The sequence below is a fragment of the Euprymna scolopes genome, chromosome 1, assembly GCF_053919585.1.
Source record: "Euprymna scolopes isolate OS-2025 chromosome 1, ASM5391958v1, whole genome shotgun sequence".
NCBI classification, from domain to species: Eukaryota; Metazoa; Mollusca; class Cephalopoda; order Sepiida; family Sepiolidae; genus Euprymna; species Euprymna scolopes.
Window position 1 is genome coordinate 100,793,412 of NC_136482.1, and position 24,162 is coordinate 100,817,573.

The following is a 24,162-nucleotide window of genomic DNA, read 5'->3' on the forward strand; positions in this document are numbered from 1 at the left end:
GTGCATAATGCGATAACATGGCTTTCTATTTTTTAAAAAGATTTTTAAATTATAAGCCATTTCAGCGGACCTGAACGAGAATTAATGGTTCTCAAAATCACTCCTCCACATCAATTTTTGGTATTATTATACAAACACCGTGACAGCGTTAGGGTTAGGGTTAGGATTAGGGTTTAGGGTTAGGTTTAGGGTTAGGTTTAGGGTTAGGGTTAGGTTTAGGGTTAGGGTTAGGGTTAGGTTTAGGGTTAGGGTTAATTCGCTGTCACGGTGTTTGTATAGTTTTACCCAATTTTTTTAGTAGGTTTTAGTATGTAGCATAGTTTTCGAGGTTGGTGTTTATTCCAAAGGCCGTTCTTAACATGGGGAGGTTGGGATGTTTATATTACTCTGAGTTAGATCGTTAAACAAAAAAACAAAAATACCAACTATAAAATGCCGGTTAAAAGTATGGGGCGATTCTCGTTCAGGTCCGCCGCCATTTCGTGTTAACAGTTAACGCATGAAATCTGAAGAACAACACGTTTAGAATGTGTAAATATGCTAGCATGATCGAGATTTTTACAAGATGGCGTCCTAGCTGGAGGGAAATTTTAGTTTTATATTTGCTGAACATTAAATTCCCTGTAGGATTTCCAACCAATTTTAATAATCCCCAGAATAGTATTGCTAACATAAAGAGGTATTTATAAATTATCTATAAAAAAAAAAAAAATTGTAAACAAATATTTCCTAAATTTTTACTTTAATTGCAACTTAACACTCGCCTTTAAATTGACGACTCTTGCAGGTTTTCGAGTTTGCTGAAAACGATTATCACATTCAAATTTGGAGCAGACAAGTATTTTTCTTGATATTGAGACATTTTTTTCAAATGTATTAATGAATTTCAGTGGCCATCGCCATTTTTAACACAGGGAGGCGGTGTTTTGTAACCCGCATGCGCATTAGTACTTGTTCGGTTGGGGGAAAAACATGGGTGCCAGTGAAAACAATAGATTACATTGGACAATAAGCGTCTTAATATCCAGAAAATTACATGTCTGCCTCAAATTTAAATGTGATATTCGTTTTCTGCATACTCGAAAACCTTTAAATGTCGACGGCGATGGTAAGTTGCAGTTATTATAAATGCCTTTTTTTTTTATTAATAAATTATTTTTAATTCACCATAAGACTTATTTCGTTTCATTGCAGTGTTTACGTTCCATGTTTTTGTATTACTTATGAAACCATGATTGATTTTTATATCGTTCAAGACGAAAAAGTGTTAAAACGTATTTTTCCTTATTAAAGCATAATACTACATTGTTTTTACCTCAAATGTTCATATCATAATCTTTTAAAAATTTACTAGCAGTGTAACGTTGTCTGGGATTGAATAATGATTAACGAATGTATTGTTTCATACTCCCATATTTTCTTTTTGTCATCGAAATCGATGAAACCGCCTATTTTTCAATAAAATTGATTGATTTTCTGCTCTAATTAGGGACCTATCGCAATGCACCTGGAGGAAGCTTCATATGCTTCTCACAGTGACTAAGTTCACAATATATTGTAGTCTACATTGCACTATAGAAGACCTACTGTTGATTTTATAACTTTCTGGCTTGTATTAAAGTTTAAAATGCACAAGTCAAGTATAATATTTCAATTCTGCTCTAAACAGAAACATTCATTTCAAACACGCCTCTGACTTATTAAAGAACCTACTATTGATTTTATATGCCTTTTATTACTAGTTGTGTGATCATAACGTCTTGAATTTAAGTTTAAAATGAAAACATCATTGTGAAATTGTGCTGTAAACTGAAACATTAATTTCAAATGCGCCCCTGGCATATCAAAAAACCTACTGTTGATTTTACATGTTGGGCCTTTCGGCTTGTGGGATAATAAAACTTCTCAAATGCACTTGTGATGTTAGGCCGTGTAAGACGTTAACTTTGGTCAAAATCGCCTGTTCCTTCTTTCATCAGATTATTTCAATTAGCGATTATCGTTACTTATCGAAGACATGTCAACACGAAACTTATCTAAAAGCACCGCCAAGTTCATAAAGTACATTTATGTGAAATTTCATAAAAATCGGTCGAGCCATTTTTGAGTCCATAGGGAACGAACTCAAAGACACACAGACAAAGTCCCTTTTATATAATAGAAGAGAAGTTCCTTTTATATAATAGACTATACATTATGCTAAGTCACATGTTCAAAGAAACTGTTTAGGATGGCGATATCTCATCATTTATTCTCAAACTTTATTCTGGTAATAAAATAATAATAATAATAAAGCTAAAGTTAGTTTTACCATGCACGAGAAACATAAAAATGAAAACTAGCATGGAAAAAGTAATCGTCAATTTCATTCTTAATAAACGCTTTAAAATAAGTTAAAACACTAAAAACTTATTCAGTTAAGTAGAAGAGTAACTTATCTTGCCTTTGGTAACATTTATTTGTTATATATTTGTTTGTTGACCACTTTTTCGGTTTGGTGTGTATAGTAATAAAAATCCTGTTTTTCTTTACTCTTGTATTTATGCTTAAAAAAAATGGTTCCTTGTCCTTGTAGAAAACTATGAACTTGACAAGATGATGTTTCATTCTATATTAATAAACAACTTTATTTGTCATTTTCGTTAGTAGCGTGTACATGCGTACAAGAGAAAAACGGATTAGTATGAGAGTTCAGTGTTCGTACGCGCATGTTTTTATAGTAGTCGTGAAGAGTTCCTTATGTGGAGACAAAGATTAGATATCCGACAATTAGATATAAGGTCAGGCCTGTTGAAGGAGAAAGAAAGAGACAGGTGTTCAGTGTATATACGTGTGTAGGCGTGTGCATCCGATAGTAGAGACAGGGCAAAGGGTTAGTCTCCATAGTAAGAAAGAGTAGGTGTGTGTGTTTGGTTTATGTTTTTTAGCAGGTTAAAGAATGTTCGTTTGGGTACCTCACGTGGAAACAAATGTGAGTTTGAAGAGAGCCATATTAGCTTGTACTCGCGTTCTTAACCCTCTTTGGTCTACTGCCCAGCAGGGTCAGGACCAAAGAGGGTTAATGGTTTCAGATTTTGCCCTTTATATTCTCTGTCACATGTGATTGGACAAGCCAGGGAGAAAATGGATTTCAAATCTCGAAGTCTTGAGAAGTAGCTATTGCCTATGTTGGTAGCGGGTGTCGGCTGCTACATCATGGTCTCACAACCCATGTAATTTTATCAGAAGGATGGCATGCAGTAGTTCAAAAATTTTAATTAAAAAAAACGATTATGACATGCTGAACACCATAATCAATTGAGTATTATGTATGAAATAGGAAAAAAAAAAACATCTTTTCAATTACCCTACACATGCATTTCAGTATTTTTTTTTACTGTCACATCCATCATATTTTACACAAAAATAAATATCAGATTCTACTTTTTGGAGGTGATTACATTTACACAATCTAAAAAAATATCTGAAAAATAGGGATTTAAAATAATAAGATTTTTTCTTTTAGATTTTAGAGTGGGTGATCACTTTCCTGTATAAATTTAAGATAAAATGAGCGCCTACTCCCGAGACAGCAGAAATAGAGAGACGTGGAATCATTTTTTTTTTTTTTTCGGTATTTTGGAGGGAAATCAAAATAGGAAGATGTGGGTTAACTAAGCTTATATTTTTTATTCTTATTTTTTATCGGGGAGGGGCATTTTTCTTCTTTTTTTTTTTTTGCATTATTTTGAAGGAAAATCAAAATATTAAGTTGATAAAAAAGCTCTTGCGTAATTTTTAATTTTGTTTTCAAATGATGTATTTTTGAATAAGTTTTTAATAATAATACCTTTTCCTCCATATATCATTTTAAATGTAATTGTTTAAATTACAACCGTTTTAAAACAATTATGTCTTCTTTTCAGAATATTGAATACAAGATTTAAAAAAAGCAAATTTGCATAATTTTCTCATTTCAATTTAAGCTAGGCCGAAAAGCTGCAAAAACAACTCGCGATATCAATGAAGCGTTTGACCCAGGAACCACTATTAAATGCATAGCACAATAGTGGTTTCAAAAATTTTGTGGCAGCGAAAGTGATTAGCATAGTAGTCGGCCATTGGATGTTGACAACGATCAATTAGAGCCTTAGTTGAAGGTAATCCATGCGCAACTGTTTAAGAACTTACTTCTGAATTAGACGTAACGTATACGACTATTTTCAACCACTTGAGAGATTTGAAAGACAAAAATTTGATAAATGGGTGCCTCACGAATTGAACGACAACCAAAAAAAATACTGTTATGAATTGTCATCTTCCTTTTTTTTTATGCAATAAGAATGACCCATTTCTTGATCGGGTTGTGACTGGCGATGAAAAGTGGGTTCTTTACGACAACTGGCAATGTTCAAGCTCAGTGATTAGACTCTGACGACACTCCATGACACTTCCGAAGTGAGAGTTACACCGAAAGAAGGTCATGCTGACTGTTTGGTAGTCTGCGACCAGTCTTATTACAATTTTTGAATGCAGACAAAACCATTACAGCAGAGAAGTACTGTCAACAAATAGATGAAATGGATTAGAAACTTTGACAACAACACCCAGCATTAGTCAACAGAAAAGGCCCAATTCTTCTCTATGACAATGCCCCACTGCACGTTGTTAAACCAACCCTGCAGAAGTTGAGCAAGTTTGGCTACGAAACTCTGCCTCATCCACCAAACTGTTCAGACCTCTCACCTACTGACTACCACTTTTTCAAGCATCTCGAAAACTTTCTGCGTGAGAAATGCTTCAAAAACTTAAGCAATATCAAAAACTCCTTCAGCTACTTTATTGTCACCAGAATGCAAGATTTTTATGTTACTGACATAAATACATTTGTTTTGCATTGGCAAAAGTGTATCGATTCTGATGGTGCTAATTTCGATCAATAAATTTTGTTTTAGCCAAGATATGTTCGTCTAAATTTAAAAGTTAAAAACTGCAAGAATTTTCTTGTCAACCTGATAGGAAGATGTGGGTTAAGTAAGCTTATATTTTTATTTCATTTTTGTTTTTTTTTGGGGGTGGGGACATTTTTAAAAATTTTTTTTCTATAAAAAAAATACATACACAAATATTAAGTTTTAGCTTACATTTTTTCTTCCCCCCCCCCCAATGTGTGTCGCGGGTATTTCTTTTAGTCTTCTTTTTTCCACAGTAAAATAATGTGTGGAAACAATATTGAATGTTGGTACTAATTCGAAATAGGTGCGCATAGATTTGCAGTCATTATGTAAGCAGCTCTGACTATGAACGGAGAAAGGCAAAGCAGTTCTGACTTTTTCTGTCTAAAGACAACCTATGCAAACCAATAATTTTACTTTTTCATTACTATTTAAAAATGAACCTTGCATTTTTGCATACAACTATTTTACCTTCCACCACATGGTGATATGAGAGACTTTTAAAGCACATATTCAACATGACAGTTTTGGTAAGCACGTCAGTGCGAGAGGAACTCTAAAGAACAAGATGCAGATGTGGTTTGAATAGTATCATTTGTTAAACTGAAAAAAAAGTTAAGTCAAATTTCTTTCCTTTTTTTTTGTTCCTTTGCGACTGTCTCAGATACAACGTGTTGGGTCTGATGTTAAAATGTAACGACACGCCTGAAGAAGATCACATAACAATGGTTGCAATGTTTTTCAAAACTAATAACATATTTAGACTTTTTTAAGAGAAATATAATATTAAAATAAATAAAACTTGTATATACAAGGATATTTGCAAAAGTAAAGTCACCTTTTTTTTTTTTATTCAAAAAGTTGAAGAGATATGGAGACGAGAGTTGTATTAGTAAAATGAGCACGCTTTTGTGCTCCAGAATTTATTTTTCTACATAGTCACCATCATTCTTGATGCACTTGTGCCAGGAATTCAATGATGCATCTCTACTTCTAATGCAAGTCTATGACAGGGGTTGTTTTGTTAGAATCTCACACTGTCGTAGGACCTCAATCTGTTACATATTATAATTGGATATCAAAAAAAATTATTTTAAGTAAAAACACTTACGTACTGGTGTGCCATGTTGAAATTAGTTTAAAAAATTATGAAAATTGCATATGTAGAAGATCTTCTAGAACTATTTTTTTTAGAAAACTTTGCTATTATTGTATATTCTCGATCTGCTATTTCTAATTTGATTGAAAACAAGGGGAGATAAATCAGTTTGTCATATGGAATTGGCTACAATGGAAAAAAACTGATAAAACTTTATTATTCAATTAATTTTATTTTTTCTTGCAATTATTTTTATACTTGATCAGTTTTCGTAATTTTTTGAAATTTTTACTGATTTCGACATGACATGTAATTACGTCATAGTGTTTTTATTTAATATATATATAATTTTGATATCTAATTATAATGCACAAGCACCTAAATTTTCTTAGTTTTTTTTCTTTTAATGTCTAATTTAATCTTAATCTTATTTATTACAGCTGAGATTCAGAAAATCAAACATGGCGTTCCTAAAGGTGATAAAAAGCGAAAGAAAGAGTCCACAGAACAAATTGCCAAATTGGAAAAGCAACTTCAAGAGAAACATGAAAAGGAATTAGCAGAATTTAATGAAGTTTCTTCATCAGAAAAACCAAATGATGACCTGGAAAAAAAGATGGAAAACTTAAGTACAGATGATGTGGAGTCAACAGAAGTGAAAAGATGCTCGAAAGCTCAAAAAAGAAGGGTATGTATACATGTCTGTACTAGCAGATACATGTCTGGCTTTACCCTGGAAAAAATTGGTAACATGATTAATATTGTTAGTATTTGTACTCAATAGGAGTTTTCAAACAGGCCATTATCAAAGATTACTCACTGACAACAACCGGTAGTGTTCTCTGGAGTCTGGGTGACAACAATCTCCTCAGATTTCCAGTATTCTCTACTTATTTTGATAACCTTTGTAAATAATTTTGCATTATCGCAACAGCCACTTGCCATTAACTTCCTGCTGGCAATGGCTATTAGTCTTTACTGGAATTTAGGTGGTAATACACCTCTAAGGTTCCAGTTCTCTTTGCACTCATCCAATAGAGGTCTAGTTAGTGCTTTCCTTCCTGGGTCTTTTGGTGTGGCACCAGTCAGTGTCGACACCATCATTTTTTTTTTTGGGGGGGGGGGGGTGAGGTGTCTTTAATTTTGTGGTTTCATTTTTCTTGGTTCAGTTCCATGTGGTGTTCTTTCCATCATTTTGTTTTACTTCTGTTGTAGTTTCCATGTGGTTGGTTAGTGTTTGTAGTTTAGGTTTTTTTTTCTTTTACTTTGTCGCGCACACACACACACAAACATTCATCAATAACGCAATGGTTATTTGCTCTTACTGTAGTTCTCAATTTATCCGATAGAGGGGATCTGTACTTCCTGTTTTGTATTCTTGTATCTCTCTCTTTCTCTCTCGCTCAAACCGCAAATGTAATCAAACGCACATTCTATTTGTCTCAACATGCGTTACCTTCGTTTTAAGGTAAGACTACACATGCCTACAACATTAACGAACTTATCTGAACACTTGGTACACATGCTTTCACAATGAATTATTTAGTAACTTACCTGTTCATACGCATTTACACACAATGAACATACAACAAACATTTCAAGAACTTGCATGCTTATACGTGTACACCACACACATGCTCTCTTGTTTTTTTCTACATTGTTCATAAATAAATATAATCTTTGTATATATTGTAACTCTGTATTTGTTATCTTATTTTGAGCTCAGAGTTTTGAACACACATTATATTATTTACAAGATTGATAACACCAGTCTTCTATAATTTCATATAGTTATCACTCATCAACGCCTGGAGACCACTCAAGGATAAGGGTTATCACATACTGTAATGGAAATTTTATAATTTATTTTAGAAGACAGCTCTTCAAGAACCTGTTCACAGACTTGAAAACAACCATGTCATAGTTGGCTGGGAAGCAGCTTTGTGGTATTGTATTTCACAGACAAGTAGAAAACTGCTCATGGAATTTTCGCATAGACTTAGACACAGAGAGTAAGGGAAATTTCTCATAGCTGTTGTAGCTAGTCAGGTGTTTGACACGAAAGACTTATCAGGAGGGTGGGGACCATAGAGTGAAGCTCAATCGAACACCTGCCATGAAAATAACAGTAGAGAGAGGCTGGTAACATCTCTTCCATGAGAAAGAGGACACAGAGAAAAGAAAAGGACATCACCCACCAGATGCCGAAGTTGGTTTTGTATTCTGTCGAGGCAGGAGAGGATGCTCTGAGCAGCTCCTCCCCAAATGTGGCAACAATATTCCATCCTAGGAGGTACTTGGCTCTTATACAGGTAGAGGATTGCATCAGCAGTGAGATATCTACTGGAGCGGTAGAATGATCCAACCATTTTTCTGTCGATCTTGGCAACAGATTTGATGTATATGTTCCATTTTAGATCAAGAATGAAGGTCAGTCTCAGAATCTTGTCAAAATATGGTTCTTCCTCATTTCTGCATTCGAGGGTTTTCCTTAAAATTTAAGCTGTTTTTAGCATTACCATCCGCTGAATAGTCTCAGTCTTCTAATTTCTTGATTCCAATTTCTCCTAGTCTTTTTTCCAAGTTCTTCAGGACTTAGTTCTCTTACAATTATTGGTATTACGTCGATATTATTATCTCTATATATATAAAAGTGAATGTGTGTGTGTGTGTGTGTGTACATTTTCCTATGCAATAACTCTGTCAATTTTAAGTCTACAGACTCAAAATTTGATATACAGGGTACTGAGATTTGGGAAAATCTTTGTGATCGGTTTTCGGCCAGAAATTTGGCTGTTAAGGAGTCAAAGTTCAACGATTTGACTCTACCAAACCCCTCCGACAATTTTGGGTTTAAACACTTGAAATTTTAGATATTTTAGATTTAGGTTCCTTGGACATGGATCTAACTTAACCTGATTTGAGCCCAAAACAATAAATGTTAAGGGGGTCATAATAGGGGTCAAAGTTGAAAAAATTGACCGCTTTTTTTTTTTTTTTTTTTGCTCAACATACATCTCCAAACACCCGGGCAATGCTGGCTGAAATGCTAGTTATTAATAATAATACTATTGCTAATATTATGAATATTATTATTATTATGATATGCCACTGTATGACTTTCAATCTATCTGAAAATGAAAAAAGGGAATGACATTCTTAATAATACAAGGGGGCATTCCAAAAGTAATGCCTCCTATTTTTTTATTCTACCCAAATGGATCAAAGGGGATTACAAATTGCATTGTTATGATGACTGAACTTATGCATTCATGACCTGAAAGTTTCATCTCTTTGTTTCAGATATTGACAGAGTGAGACTCTAAGAAAGCAACCCTTATCACAGATGTGTGTCAGAAGAAGAAATGTGTCATTGAATTCCTGGCAAAAGTATGTAGAAAAATAAATTCTAGAGCACAAAAAAAACATTTGTTTTACTAGTACCACTCTCATTTTTGTAGCTCTTCAACTTTTTGAGTTAAAAGAATAGGAGACTTTACATTTGAAATGAACCTTGTATGAGAAAGCCTGCTCTAGACACCCATGCACAAGCATTGTTCATTATTGGCAAAAATGTATTGAGAATGGCGGTGACTATATGGAAAAATAAATTCTGGAGCACAAGAGGTTGTTTGTTTTAATCGTACCATTCTCATCTTTATAGCTCGTCACCTTTTTAAGTTGAGAAAATAAATAGGCTTTTCTTTTGGAATGACCCTTGTAATAATATTAGTAGTGTGAATATATATTAATAGTAATATCATTGTCATCATCATCATCATTAATAACAAGAGGTGAAAAATTCATCAAGAGGTAGATTAACTTTCCGTTCATGGCATTGTATGTTAAAATTATGCTGCTCTGCAGTTTTTGCTGTTCAAGTGAAAGTAAGTTTAGCTGCGCCTTGTAAGTAGCCATTTGAAATGGAGCATGATATTTCTATTGTAGTATCTGACAATTAGAAAATTCAAAATTAAATATTTCACTTTAAAATCCTAGCATTTTAGAAAGACCTTAATAATAATACAGTTTCAATATGCTTTTTTTTTATAGAAATTGCTCCAGGCAAGGCATGAAGCTACTTGATGTAAAATACTAAAACAAAAATAGTACTTCAAGGTCAAAAATTAGCCAAGAATAACCGTTATATGGAGTGATTCTGGCCCAGAAAACAGCAATTCTTCCCACTTTGTCAGAAACATCGCTTATGGAATATGAGAACTAAAGGAAAAAATAAGAGAAGTTACAAGGCTTCCAAAAGTAAATACGAGGGCCACTTTCTACTCTCCCTAATGCAGCAATGTCTTAACTCCAATCCTGTTTGGGGCAATGTAGCTGTTTTTATTTCTAGAAATTAGAGGATTACTAAATTTTCTCAACCATAAGTTGATATAAAACAGTTTTAGAAATCCACTTGAAAACCTGCTTCAACTTATGAATACGTTCACTAAAAAATTAATTTGAAATCAGCTGCCAATTTGAATTGCCATATTTGATTTACTATTGTGGTTCTATATGCACACAAACAATTATCAACATATATAATCTGCAACAAAAGGATTCTCCTTCTAAACAAAACCTCAACTCTAGCTTAAAGCAATTAACAAAATGTTATTTTTCAAAATTGCATTGATACTTCCCCATCGAATGACAGACTTTGCAATCAGAACTGAATCTTTACTGAATCAAGACAGCAGTGCAACTGAACACAGCCAGTTAGCTTAGTGATCAAAGAACTTTCTGCCTCTGGGAACCACAGAAACTGAACTCCACTCCTCTGTTTCCTTGCTGGAATATATATAGATATTTGCAATCATTTGAAGTAGACTATCAGAAAATCATAAATTGTTTATCTATGGACATAAAAAAAAACTTACTGCCTAGGGGATTCTGTATCTGGACAGACATCAATTTTTCAAGTACTTTGAGTGATTTCATCTCTCAGCATGAACCTCTGTTTAGAGACTCAGTAACTTTTTCCAGTGGAGAAATCAAATTCTGGGTAGTCAAACCCTGAGCTAGACATTTTTCCTATAAATGACTTGTTATCAATGGGCTTTAGAATCCCACTAGGCTTTTATTATTGTGCACATTTACATAAGTATAAATAAATAAATTGAACATTGAACTTAGATAGTAGGTTTTTTTTTTGTTTTTTTTTTTACATAGGAGTCACCACTTATCAAGGCCCAGAGGCCATTCGAGGATAAGGGTTAATGAGTGTACAGTAGTCAATGATATAATATTGTAGTAATCGTTAGTGGAAATTTAGTAAATTAGATTACTTAAGGGGACGGTTCAACAAGAATTTGTTTACATTGGACTTGAAGACAAAATTGTAGTCAGCTGGAAAGCAGGCAAACAGAAGAGAGTTCCACAGGCGTACAGTTCTAAGAAGATTTGTTCATGGAATCTACGTTTAGGTTTAGGCACAGATAAAGAGTGGGGGAAATTAATGTTTTCAGCTAGACAAGTGTTTCTTGTGAAAGTTTGGCGAGAGGGGACCATAGATTGGAGCTCAGACGAGCACTTGCCATGAAAATAACAATAAAACAGAGACAAGCTTGCAACGTCTTTTCTGTGGGAAAGAGGTTGCCAAGGAAGAGAAAAGGGGATCCCCCATTAGGCTACGAAGTCTATTTTGAACTCTGTTAAGGCAGGATAAGGTCTTCCGAGCAGCTTTTGCCCAGATGTGGCAACAATACTCTATCCTTGGATGTACCTGGCTTTTATATAGGTAGAGAATTGCATCAGCAGTGAGATATCTAATAGTGCAGTAGAAGGACCCCACCATTTTTCCAGTGACCTTTGGCAACAGATTTGATGTACGTGTTTCGTTTTAGATCAGGAGTAAAGGTCAAGCCCAGAAGCTTGTCAAAACATGGATCCTTCCCAAGACAAGAGCCATTCATTTCAATTAATGCTACATGGGGATCAGAGCATTGATGATGTAAAGATAGTGAAAAAAATTATGGGTTGCTTCAGTCCACAACATAGTATGAGTTGCCATTTCTATTAAAATTAAAAAATCCTGTTTATTCTCTTCAAAGTTTGAATGTAACAAAATTGATTCATACCTTTCCCAAAGTTATCAAGTATGAAAATGTTAAGGTTCTTAAAGGACTTGAACTTAATCAGCTTTTTTAAAAGTGTCTAGTGATAACTATTATGCCATTGGAACCACTATTGGTCAAATGCAGATGAAAAGAAGAAAAAACTTTTTTTTTTTTTTTTTTCGAAGAAACAAAACAACCAAAATTTAAAACAAAAAAAAAGAAAGCAGCTCTATGAACAGTTTAATTTTTGTTTTAATTTTCTTTCCTTTTTGAATTTCTAGGAAAAAAAGATAGCACAAGAACAAGAGCGCCAACGTCGTATTAAAGAACAAGAGATTAAGAATTTAGATGGAGTGCGTCATATCGAAAGTGAAAAGTTGAAAAGTATCTTGAAGAAACTTGGTTTAACGTTTCACCAGGTAGGAATATTGCATGATAAATAGCGGAATTATTTTGTCTCTAATCTTTCTCTTTCATTTTGATTTTAAAGCAGTATAATATCTATTATCAGAATTATAATATTTTGCTTGTTCCTTTCTTAGTCTATCCATTATGATTTGAAAAAGGCTGAATACAATTTTTAAAGGCTTTAAAACAGGTCACATTTGCAAACTTTGGTTGTAAAAAGGTCAATTTAGCAACCTTGGATAAGAATATGAGAGTGACCTCCCTTTTATATAGCCTCGTATTTGAATATTATTATCATAATATATGTTCTTTGTTGTAATGATGTGAGAAAAAAACAAAACTTGTAATTTAAACTTGCAGCGGGTCTGCACCGAAAAAAAATCAGCAAAACGTTACATGAAAAAAGAGAACATTTGAAAGAAACTGGAGGAAAAAAAAAGAAGGGAATAACATTATCTGGCAAGAGGTGCCAGACAATGTTAACTGAAGGAGTAAATTAAATATTGTCTCTTACAATGTTATTTTATTATTTGTATTTGACTAAGTAGCACAATATTACTTTCTGAGTATTTATTCGTACTTATTAATTTATTCCATTTGGGTCAGTTCTATATTTAAAATACAATGGACATTATATTCATAGAAATGTTAATAAACTTATATTTGCTGCATGTTATTGTTTTTTCTGTCCACAAACTAATTTTTTGCACAACGCAAAAAAGTATCAGCTTTATCAAAACATTTGTTGATTAAATATATTTCTTATTCCATGGAATTTCTGCTGGTCCTACTAGTCTATGATATTAGCAGAATGCAAGTTCCTTGATTAGATGTATCTGCAATGTGAAATCTGACTCAACCCAACACTTTAGGTTAGAGTATTTGCTAAAACCACTACATTTGTTCTGTATAAATGTTATCCTAAGGATGAATTGGTGGCACTGATATGATCATGTGAAATGTTTAACCTCCTGGATAAACCATATAAGAAGCATAAAGATATATGTCTTGAATTACAAGAATGCTAGCTGGCTAGCCAAGGAAGACTTGGAAACTGATGATTAGACAAAAGCATTCATGGTGAAATTTGGACACAATTGAACCATGAGAACTAGAGAGTGAGCTTGCGAAATATCATAAATACATCTCAACCCCGGACAAAGGAAAAGTGACACTAAATAAGAGAGAGAGAGAGAGATTTGATTGTAGTATTTTATGGGTAATTTTTATTACTATAGATAATAATTATATACATAATATAAGCATATCAAATTGAATATTCTCATTTATATAATAAGCAGAAAAAATTAATATAAAAATAACAACTTTGAAATTTGTTTATTTGTCAATTTAAAAAAATATATTTTTAATTTTCAGATTGCTTCAGATGGAAATTGGTAAGATCTGTTTAATTTTTTACTACATCTTTTCCTTAAATTCACACCACAAATAAATGTACATTCAATCAATATTATTTTGTGATTATCTTGTGTTAACTGTTAATTAAAATTAAGGTAATGCCTGTGAGTATGCTCATCATCATCATATGGTATGAATTTGAAGATTCTATTGTTGGAATTGGTTTCCTTGATAATTTTCCAATCAGAATTATTACCAGAAAGGCATCAGGTGCTTATAGATGGGGCCACATGAAAGTTGCCAACATCCTAAGTGAAAGTGATTTTTGTGGAACTAACTGGATTCGAATTTGGGACATCTAGGTCGTCAGTCCATATCTTTAACTAATGAACGACAGTCACCTCCTCGCAAATATGATACTACAATACTCCCCCCCCAAAAAAAAAGAAAGTAGTCGCTGAGAATATAGTCTCATGACAATAGAACAGATACTATAATATTACCCCTTCCTCAAATTCCAAGGCCCATAAAAAACAAAATAGAAGAAAACTGTGTGTGTAACATCTTAAAACTTTTACCTCTTTTGGTCTCTCAATCTTTTTCTCTTCTTGTTTCTTTCTCTCTCTCCTCCAGCCCTCACTTTAACAACTGCATAGTCCATTCCGCTATCTTGTTTTAATGTTTTAATATGTTTAGTGTTTAATAATAATAAGAGAATGTATTTTATTTATCAGAGTTATCAGTCTTACATTTATTGCTCCTGGATAACAATGAATGGAACAAATGGTCAGATCAATTCCTAATTCCCCCCCCCCCCTCCACACACACAAGTCACAATAATATGCGGATAATTAATGTTGATAACGACAGTAGTCTGAAGAGATTTGATGTATATCACTTACCAAAAATCATACTGTACATGTAAAATTATTGATCCTGGACCACACCTAGTAGAACATATGGTCCTGGTCAATTTCTACATTTTTTTCCCCCACCTCACCTCTATTTCACAATAATATGAATATAAGTGATGTTGATAATGACAATAGTCCAAAGAGATTTTATATATACAACTTGGAAAAAGTAATGCTGTAATCTGACATGTAGATGGCTCCAATAGTAAAAACTCTATATGATTTTCTAAAGTACTAAACTTTCAAATGATACATGTCCAAATGTGAGCCCGATCAAATTGTTAGTTTACAAATTATATTTATTTAAGTAGCAATACACATGGCCGTTAAAACGCTTTGGATAATCACAGATTTCAAGGGGCTTCTGCTAAAATAGTCATATTTTAAAAACAAAGCACTTTAAGTCTTCAAAATACCACCGTTTTGTTCAGAAATGAATATACTTTCAAATGAATTAGTAAATAATAACACACATTATATATTTTTAGAGTTTTAAGCAAATAAAGTGATAAAAATTTGAACATCATAAATCAGCATTTTCGGTAAGTTTTTGTAACGACCCCCCCCCCCTGATTTCTAAACATTCGTACCGTGTTTCTGTAAAGAATATTTTAATGAAATTTGGAAATTAGCCAAAAGAGATGTCATTTTTAATAATTTTGAGTGTCCGGAATTCATTTGACCACTCGTTTTTTTGTTGTGTTAAAAAAAAGATTTCAAAATGGTGAGTATTGAAAATTTTGAAAAAAAATTTCTTCGGACACTCACTATTAAATAAAACAATCTTTTTACTATGTTTGTTAAAAAGATGATTGGACAGTGTTTTCTCTAGTGGTATGTAGCAATTTAAAAGCATAATATCCGAAAAAATCATTATGAATTTGAATCAAGACTTCTCTAGTATTAGTGATGGTAGCTATATAAGCAGCAGCAGCGATAACATGGCGTAAACAGACGTTTATTTTTGTTGTTTATTTTTATTCCAAATCGATTTTTTTTTAATTGAAAATCTTGTTATAAAAAAAAATTCTTACATGTTAGAGCTATTTTGTTATCAACAATACAAATATTTTAAAAAATTGGGTAGTAGTAAATTTTTAAATATTTTAACAAGTGAAAATGTGAAATATGATGTTTTGGTTTACGTGTACGATTACGAACGGTAACGCACTTCTAATTTTCGTCCCTTTAAAAAATGTTTTCAGTGAATTATTATCAAATGGAAACTAAACTACCCGATTATTAAAAAAAAAAAATAATAAAAATAATCAATATTTAAATATTTGTAGGAGGTGCTCAGTTCAAAAATAACAACGGTAGGAAAGAATATGAAATGCAATTAAAAATCAAAATAACATTAATTCAAAATTTTTAACAATTTGTCAGCTTTAGCAAAAACTTGTTTCTTTTTTTATATTTAAATAGAATTTAAATACTTGATATTTTTCCAAGCATCATGTTTTCTGTTAGAGGGACGTCACGTTTTTAAATAACATTTATTTTTGTCTGTTTGTCATAATTCTTGTAAAGTTTTACAATGGGTATCAAACACCCTCTTAAAAAAAAAACGCTTAATTCTATGTCTAATCCTAGGTACGAGTGGCAAGCCTCCTCCTAAAACCTTTAGCCTTAACAATAACGCTAAGTACAAGTGGCAGAGCTCCCCACTAAACAAACTTCCCCTGTGAGCTCATATAAACGTAAAAAAAAAAAGCATAAAAACGTTTGAAGAAAAGTGCACATGATTAATCTCCCCCCCCCCCAAAAAAAATAAATTGGTCAACTGTCCTAAAACACTAGGATCGTCTTGAAATGGTGAATTATTTTACATTAATGTGAAACCAACCCTCACTCTAAATTCTAAAATTGTTTTTGTTTTGTTTCTATCAAGTCTTCAGGATGTTCACACATAATTTTCCTTAGCCCTATCAGACCCAAAGTCAGAGTGGCAACCTCCCTACCTTCTTATAATTGCACAAAGACCCTCTTAAAACCATGCATAATCGCCTTTTAGAAAACAAACAAACAAACAAAAAAAAAACACCCAGGATTTATCTATCATAGGAAAAAGGGGTAACTGCCTTAAAGCGCTCGAATGATTCAAAATGGGAAATAATTTTACATTAAATTCTAAAATAATTTTTGTTTATCTTTTATTAAAGTTTTTCAAGTTGTTCACATGCAATTTTCTATAAAGGTAGAATCACATATTTTGGAGAGGTGGTCAGATGGGGAGGGATAACAGAAGGTATTAATCTACAATAATACCAAAGAAATATTGCAATATATTCATTTTTAACCAATCCTAGATTTCGATTTCAGTTTTTGGCACATAAAATGCATTACAACTAAACTTTGAGTTCTCTAACTTCTTTTCTTTTAATGAATACATGGCATTTTTAAGCAATCGCAGCATATTTATGTGAATTTACTGCAGATTGTTTGGAAACCATTCATTTCTGGAGATTTTCAGTAGCATATTCAGATTCCTTGCACAAAAATACATTTATATGGCAAATTTCATTGCTTAGTCTTGTGTTTTAACAAAGATATAGCATTTTTACTGAAAAAGTAGTGCAAAAAATGTGACAAAACGCATATGGTCTTAAAGAGGGGAAAATATCCAAACGCACAGGGCATAAAAATAGTCATAACTTCCTTGATTTTAATTGGATTTTAAAAATTTAAAAAGATTCTTTCTTACCTTATCAAGCTCTTTCTATATATATACCAATATTGAAATATTTTGAGCCATTTAAATTTTTTCATGTGTATTGCTAATGTAAGTGAATTTGCTGTTGCACGTTATCAAAAGATTGAAAAAAATTTGTATTTTGTGTGTTAATGAAGAATTGCTTACTTGTTAGAATCATCATATTTGGTTTTACATGCAGGCATGTGTTGGATGGCTTTTAGAAATTGACTTTTAAACTAACCTTGTTTTCTAGTAGAAAAAGTAAGGTTCAAGCAAAAACAATAGCGTGATTAGTACTTTGCTCTGTCAGAAACAACTGCTAAGTGGTGGTATACTGAATGGAAACCCAATCATACAGACACAAATGATGCAAGATCAAATTTATTAGACCTGTCAAGTGTTAACAAAATATCCTCATCACAGTTTGATTATATCAAATAACCATCCACCTCCACATATAATCCTGATCACTTACTAATCTGGATTTCATTTTTAATTTGAGAATTTCACAAATTTTGTTTCATTCTAACCTTTGTTTATGTTTTGTTAGTGAAAAACATCAGAAAGTCTACAAACTTTTAACCTTTTCAAGTTTCGTTCTGTCTCCTCTGGGATCTTCCGACCACTCGGTTGTATCAGTTAAGATAAAACGAAATGCAATAAGTCTTCAGATGTACCTCTCCACCGTACTGTATATCGATACTCTACCACTGACTGGGATAGCTTCCGTACACTTATTTACCCCTGCATTCCATGTTTAAAAAGGATGTATCCTCCATAGTATCAGTCCTGACCGAATGACTAATTGTAGGCATAGACCGATTCATACCATCCAAAAAATTCCAACAAAAACCTAACAGCCAGCCATGGTTTTCCCCAGAATGTGCTGCTGCCATCGCATACAGAAATCACTTTTTCCATAGCTACCAACGTAATAGATGGACTGAGACTAAAGCTGCCTTCAGGACTGCCAGCAACCACTGCAAAAGAGTAATAAAAAATGCAAGAGAGCTATATGCTCAGTCCGTTAAATCCAAAGTAGCTGAGCAGCAGCTTGGTTCCCACCAGTTTTGGCAAATAGCAAACAGGATCCTGAACAGAAGCGTGCGTTCTATCCCAACCATCATCAATGGACCTGAGGGCATCTCGTCAGCATCAGATAAGGCCAAACTATTTGCCAAGAACTTTGCAGCTAATTCTACCCTATGCGACGAAGGCCATCAACTCTCTGTATTTCCTCATATAACGGAGAACACGCTCTGCAACATACAAATATCTGTGCTTGATGTCGCCAAGCTAATCAAAAACCTTGATTCCAGTAAAGCAACTGGCTCTGATGGCATTTCAATCATTGTGCTGAAAAAGCTTCAACTAGAACTTGCCCCCTACTTACAAAACTCTTTAAGTGTTGCCTTAAAGAGAAGTGCTTCCCAACACCCTGGAAAACCTCATCAGTATGGCCTGTATTTAAGAATTCAGGTGATAAGTCATCTACCTCTCAGTACAAACCAATAAGTCTCCTGTGTGTCATGAGTAACCTGCTGGAATCCATATTAAATAGAGAAGTAGTCAACCACCTCAGCAGAAATAACCTTCTTAGTGACATGCAATATGGTTTCCGTTCTGCCAGATCTACAGCAGATGTGCTAATTGTTATATCTCATAGGATTAGCGAATCTTTTGACAAAGGCTTCCTCTCTAAGGCAATTGCTCTTGACATATCGAAGGTCTTCGATAAGGTATGGCATAAGGGCCTACTTCACAAGATTTTCAGCTACGGTATAACTGGAAATATTTTCTCAATCATTAAATCATTTCTCTCCGATAGGCTCATAAAAGTAGTGGTTGATGAGTAGAAATCAGAGGCCCTCAATATTTATGCTGGAGTCCCTCAGGGGTCCATCCTAGGCCCAACTCTCTTCCTGATATGCATCAATGATCTCCCAAAACACATACTTAAATCATTCGTTGACATCTATGCTGATGACACGACCATCTATGGCAACACATCAAAGGCCGTAAATGACAAAGTTCTCTCAGATTCTCTCTCCTTTGATCTTGAGCGCCTGGTACAGTGGGGGAGGAGGTGGCTGGTTACTTTTAATGCATCTAAAACCAAGCTCCTATCTTTACATCATCAACGCTCTGATCCCCATCTGGCATCAATTGAAATGGGTGGCTCTCGTCTGGGGGAAGCTCCATGTTTTGACAAGCTTCTGGGCTTGACCTTTACTCCTGACCTGAAATGGAACACGTACATCAAGTCAGTTGCTAAGATCGCTGGAAAAATGGTAAGATCCTTCTACTGCTCCAGAAGATATCTCACCTTCTGATGCAATTCTCTATCTGTATAAAAGCCAAGTACGTCCAAGGATGGAGTACTGCTGCCACATCTGGGCAGGAGCTGCTAAAAACAGCCTATCCTGCCTTGACAGAGTACAAAATAGACTTTGTGGCCTAGTGGGTGATGCCCTTTTCTCTTCCCTGCAACCTCTCTCCCACAGGAGAGACGTTGCAAGCTTGTCTTTATTTTATCGTTACTACCATGGCAGGTGCTCGTCTGAACTCCAATCTCTAGTCCCCCCTCGCCAATTTTTCACGATAAACACCCGCCTAGCTGAAACCACTGTGAAAAATTTTCCCCACTCCTTATCTGTGCCAAAATCAAAACGTAGATTTTTTTTTTTTTTTTTTTTTTTTTTTTTTACAAAGGCATCACCACATTATCAAGGCCCAGAGGCCACTCAAGGATAAGGGTTAAAGAGTGTACAGTAGAAGTTGGTCAATATAGTAATCATTAGTAATGAAAATTTGGTAAATTTAATAACTTATATGGAACGGCTCATCAAGAACTTATTTACTTTAGACTTGAACAAAACCATATTGTAGTCAGCCGGAAAGCAGGAAAACGGAAGACAATTCCACAGGCGTGCAGTTCTAAGAAAGAAGCTTTGTTCATGGAATCTACGTTTAGGTTTAGGCACAGATAAAGAGTGGGGGAAATTATTGATAGTGTTTACAGCTAGACGAGTGTTTCTTGTGAAAGTTTGGCGAGGGGGGACCATAGATTGAAGCTCAGTTGAACACTTTCCATGAAAATAACGATACATCAGAGACAAACTCGCAACATCTCTTCTGTGAGATAGAGGTTGCAAGGAGGAGAAAAGGACATCTCCTACGAGGCTACGAAGTCTATTTTGAACTCTATCAAGGCAGGACAAGTTCTTTCTAGCAGCTCCTGCCCAGATGTGGCAACAGTATTCCATCCTTGGACGTACCTGGCTCTTATATAGATAGAGAATAGCATCAGCAGTGAGATATCTACTGGATCGATAGAAAGATCCCACCATTTTTCCAGCGGCCTTGGCAACAGACTTGATATACGTGTTCCATCTAAGATCAGGAGTAATGGTCAAGCCCAGAAGCTTGTCAAAACTTGAGGCCTCCTGAAGACGAGAGCCATTCATTTCAATTGATGACAAATGTGGATCAGAATGTTGATGATGTAAAGAGAGAAGCTTGGTTTTAGATGCATTAAAAGTAACCAGCCACTCCTTTCCCCATTGTACTACGTGCTCAAGATCAGAGGAGAGAGAATTGGAGAGAACTTGCTCGTTTACTGTCTTAGATGTGGTACCATAAATGGTAGTGTCGTCAGCATAAATGTCTACAAATGATGTAAGGATATGATTTGGAAGATCATTAATGTAGATCAGGAAAAGAGTTGGGCCCAGGATGGATCCCTGAGGGACACCGGCATTAATATTGTGAGCTTCTGATTTTTGCCCCTCAACTACTACTCTTATGAATCTATCAGAAAGAAATGATTTAATAATTGAGAAGACTTTTCCAGCTATACCATAGCTAGCGATCTTATGAAGTAAACCTTTATGCCATACCCTATCAAAGGCTTTAGATATGTCAAGAGCAATTGCCCTAGAAAGATTGCCACCGTCGAGAGATTTGCTAATCCTATGCGATATAACTGTAAGGACATCTGCTGTAGATCTAGCAGAACGGAAACCATATTGAGTGTCACTAAGAAGGTTATTTTTGTTGAGATGTTTGATTACTTCTGTATTTAATACAGATTCTAGCAACTTACTCATGACGCACAGGAGACTTATTGGCCTGTACTGAGAGGGGGATGAGCGATCACCTGAATTCTTAAATACAGGGCATACTGATGAGATTTTCCAGGGAGATGGGAAACTATTCTCCTTAAGACAACGTTTAAACAGTTTTGTAAGTATGGGCGCTAGTTCAGGTTGAAGTTTTTTGAGTACTATAATTGGAATACCATCAGGGCCAGTTGCTTTACTGGAATCAAGGTTTTTGATTAGCTTGGCAACATCACGTACAGATATACGTATATCACATAGCGTGTTTTCTGATACAAGAGGAAATATTGGGGGAACTCTGTTCCGGTTGCCTGTTTCCCACCTGACTACAACCTGGATGTCTTCAAGTTCAATGTAAACAAATTCCTGATGAACCGCCTCCTTAAGTAAGACACTTTATCAAATCTCCAACACTAACGTACTGTACACACAATAACCCTTATCCCCGAGTGGCTTCCTAGCCTTGATGTGGTGACTACCTTGTAAAAAAAAAAAAATGATCCCTAGGTACCTCCAACGTGCGCCACAGTTTTAACCCCCCACCCCATATGTAACACGATGTAATTGTAATTTAATTTAATATTATCATCCTAACTTTTTTACCATTTAATAGAAAAAGCTTCAAATCAAATGCTAATATTTTCTTTAAATTTTTTACAGCATACAAAAATAATGAAAATGCGAGACAAAAATCGTTTTTACATTATCGACGCTTTAAAACAACATTCCTATATAGTGACGTTTTTTAAGCCGTTCACACACCATGTTTTAAAAATTTAGTAAAAATCACATAATAATCATATTTTCCTGAAATTTTCAATATTCAATCATTATTAAATAAACTTACATATTAAAAGTAGTTTTTTTTTAAATATATTAGCGGAAATATATTTTTTTAGGTGTTCTACACCTCCCCATATTTCATGGTCCGAAAACTAAGCAAAATAAATGTGGGTTGATAAGTTTCAACATGTTTTAAAGCTGAAAAGATCAAATAATTAAAAAGTAGTAATTTTTATATATATATAAAATCCTGTTACCTCAAAGTTGTAAATAAAATTGGACATAAATTCAATATTATGTTAAAAAAAAAAACAACACTTTCTGGATAATTTTTTTCTCAGTAATATAATTATTCAAATTACAACAAAAAAAAAAACAATTCTAAAAAATAATTATTTTTAAAAAGCTTTAAATGATATTAAATTCAAATATTTTGCGATATGAAGTTTAAATGGATTTTTTTAATAACATGTTTCCAATAATAAAAAAATATATAAAAATATATAAAAGAATATAAGACTATTGAGATAATAAAAATTGTAAATCCAAAATCAGCCTTAAAAAAATTTGTTTTGATTTTATTATTTAAATGATTAAATTAAATTAAATTTATTATTTAAATTGATGTTTGGCGCTTTTTTTCAAAAATGTACGGAGATTTGTAAAGAACATTATTTTTAAATACATGTGTCAACAGAATACGTTAAAATTAATTTTATTTTATTAACTCTAGTCTGTGTAGTTCGTTAATAAAAATGTATCTGTTTTACAAAAGATAAGTTTTATATTATTTTTATCCCTAGCAAAAAAAAAACCCTTACTCCATTAATAATTATGACACGAATGCTTATCCATAGAAATTAACACAAACATGAAATGATGATGTCACTATTAAAATATGTACTACTGACGTTTTACACATCACCGTGGAGGTACCTACCGATCCTAAATAAAAGTTGCATGAAATAGCGGAAGAGTTGAAGATATTACCATTTTGCATGCACATTTGTTAATAACAAAGTTTTCTTAAAAGTAGGTATTGCATTTGCTCAGTGTCCATCACAAAACAATAACATGTCAATGATTCAAAGCATTGTTTACAACTATTTCAATGCAACAAAAAGGAGATTGTTTTGCATACAATATGTGACAATGGATGAAACTTGGATGCATCACTCGGCAAACAAAAACTGGTCCAAGACAAATATCAGCAGGCAAGGTTTTGGCCTATTTATTTTGAGAAGTGCAAGATACTTTGTTCATTGATTAGTTAAAAAAAAATGAAAAACTATCAATAGTTAATAGCATATAGCATTAATAGTATGTTATAATATATAATTGTTTCTACATCTCCAAACTTATTTTTTTATTTAATGCTGTTTACTCAACATTTACCTGAATCTCATTTCTTTTCCGTTTTCAGTTTGTACAATGCTGTCTGTCATCAACTCTCTCAGCGTAACATTAAAGTAAGTAATTTGTTAATAATCTTTTTTTACTAATCTATTATATAAATCTCAAACGTCTGTTAGTGTTACATAAAAAGGGCTGTCCCCTTCTCATGTAAGTAAGGCAGACTAGATAAGTGAAAATGATATTAGGAAAAGGCTAGAGTTGAACCTTGTAGGCAAGTGTTAAAAGTTAATGGAAATTAAAATCCCAGGAATGCAATCGATTGTCAATGCTTTTAGAAATAACTAATGTAATGTGATTTTTTGACATCGTAACTGCTAATTTTTTTCTTTTAACACATAAAGTCATAACTAATCATTTTTATAAAGGTTATTTTGGTT

General features: G+C 33.6%; 1 protein-coding gene across 1 annotated transcript in view; it reads left to right on the plus strand.

The window, feature by feature from the left end:
* LOC145260370 (deubiquitinase OTUD6B-like) overlaps positions 1-24,162 on the plus strand; it is a 43,066-nt gene that overhangs the window by 467 nt on the left and 18,437 nt on the right. Inside the window, exons 2-5 of the mRNA XM_080118354.1 lie at positions 6,474-6,721; positions 12,371-12,508; positions 13,875-13,894; positions 23,793-23,838. Coding sequence (XP_079974480.1) covers positions 6,474-6,721; positions 12,371-12,508; positions 13,875-13,894; positions 23,793-23,838 — 452 coding nt within the window. The remainder of the gene's footprint in view (positions 1-6,473; positions 6,722-12,370; positions 12,509-13,874; positions 13,895-23,792; positions 23,839-24,162) is intronic.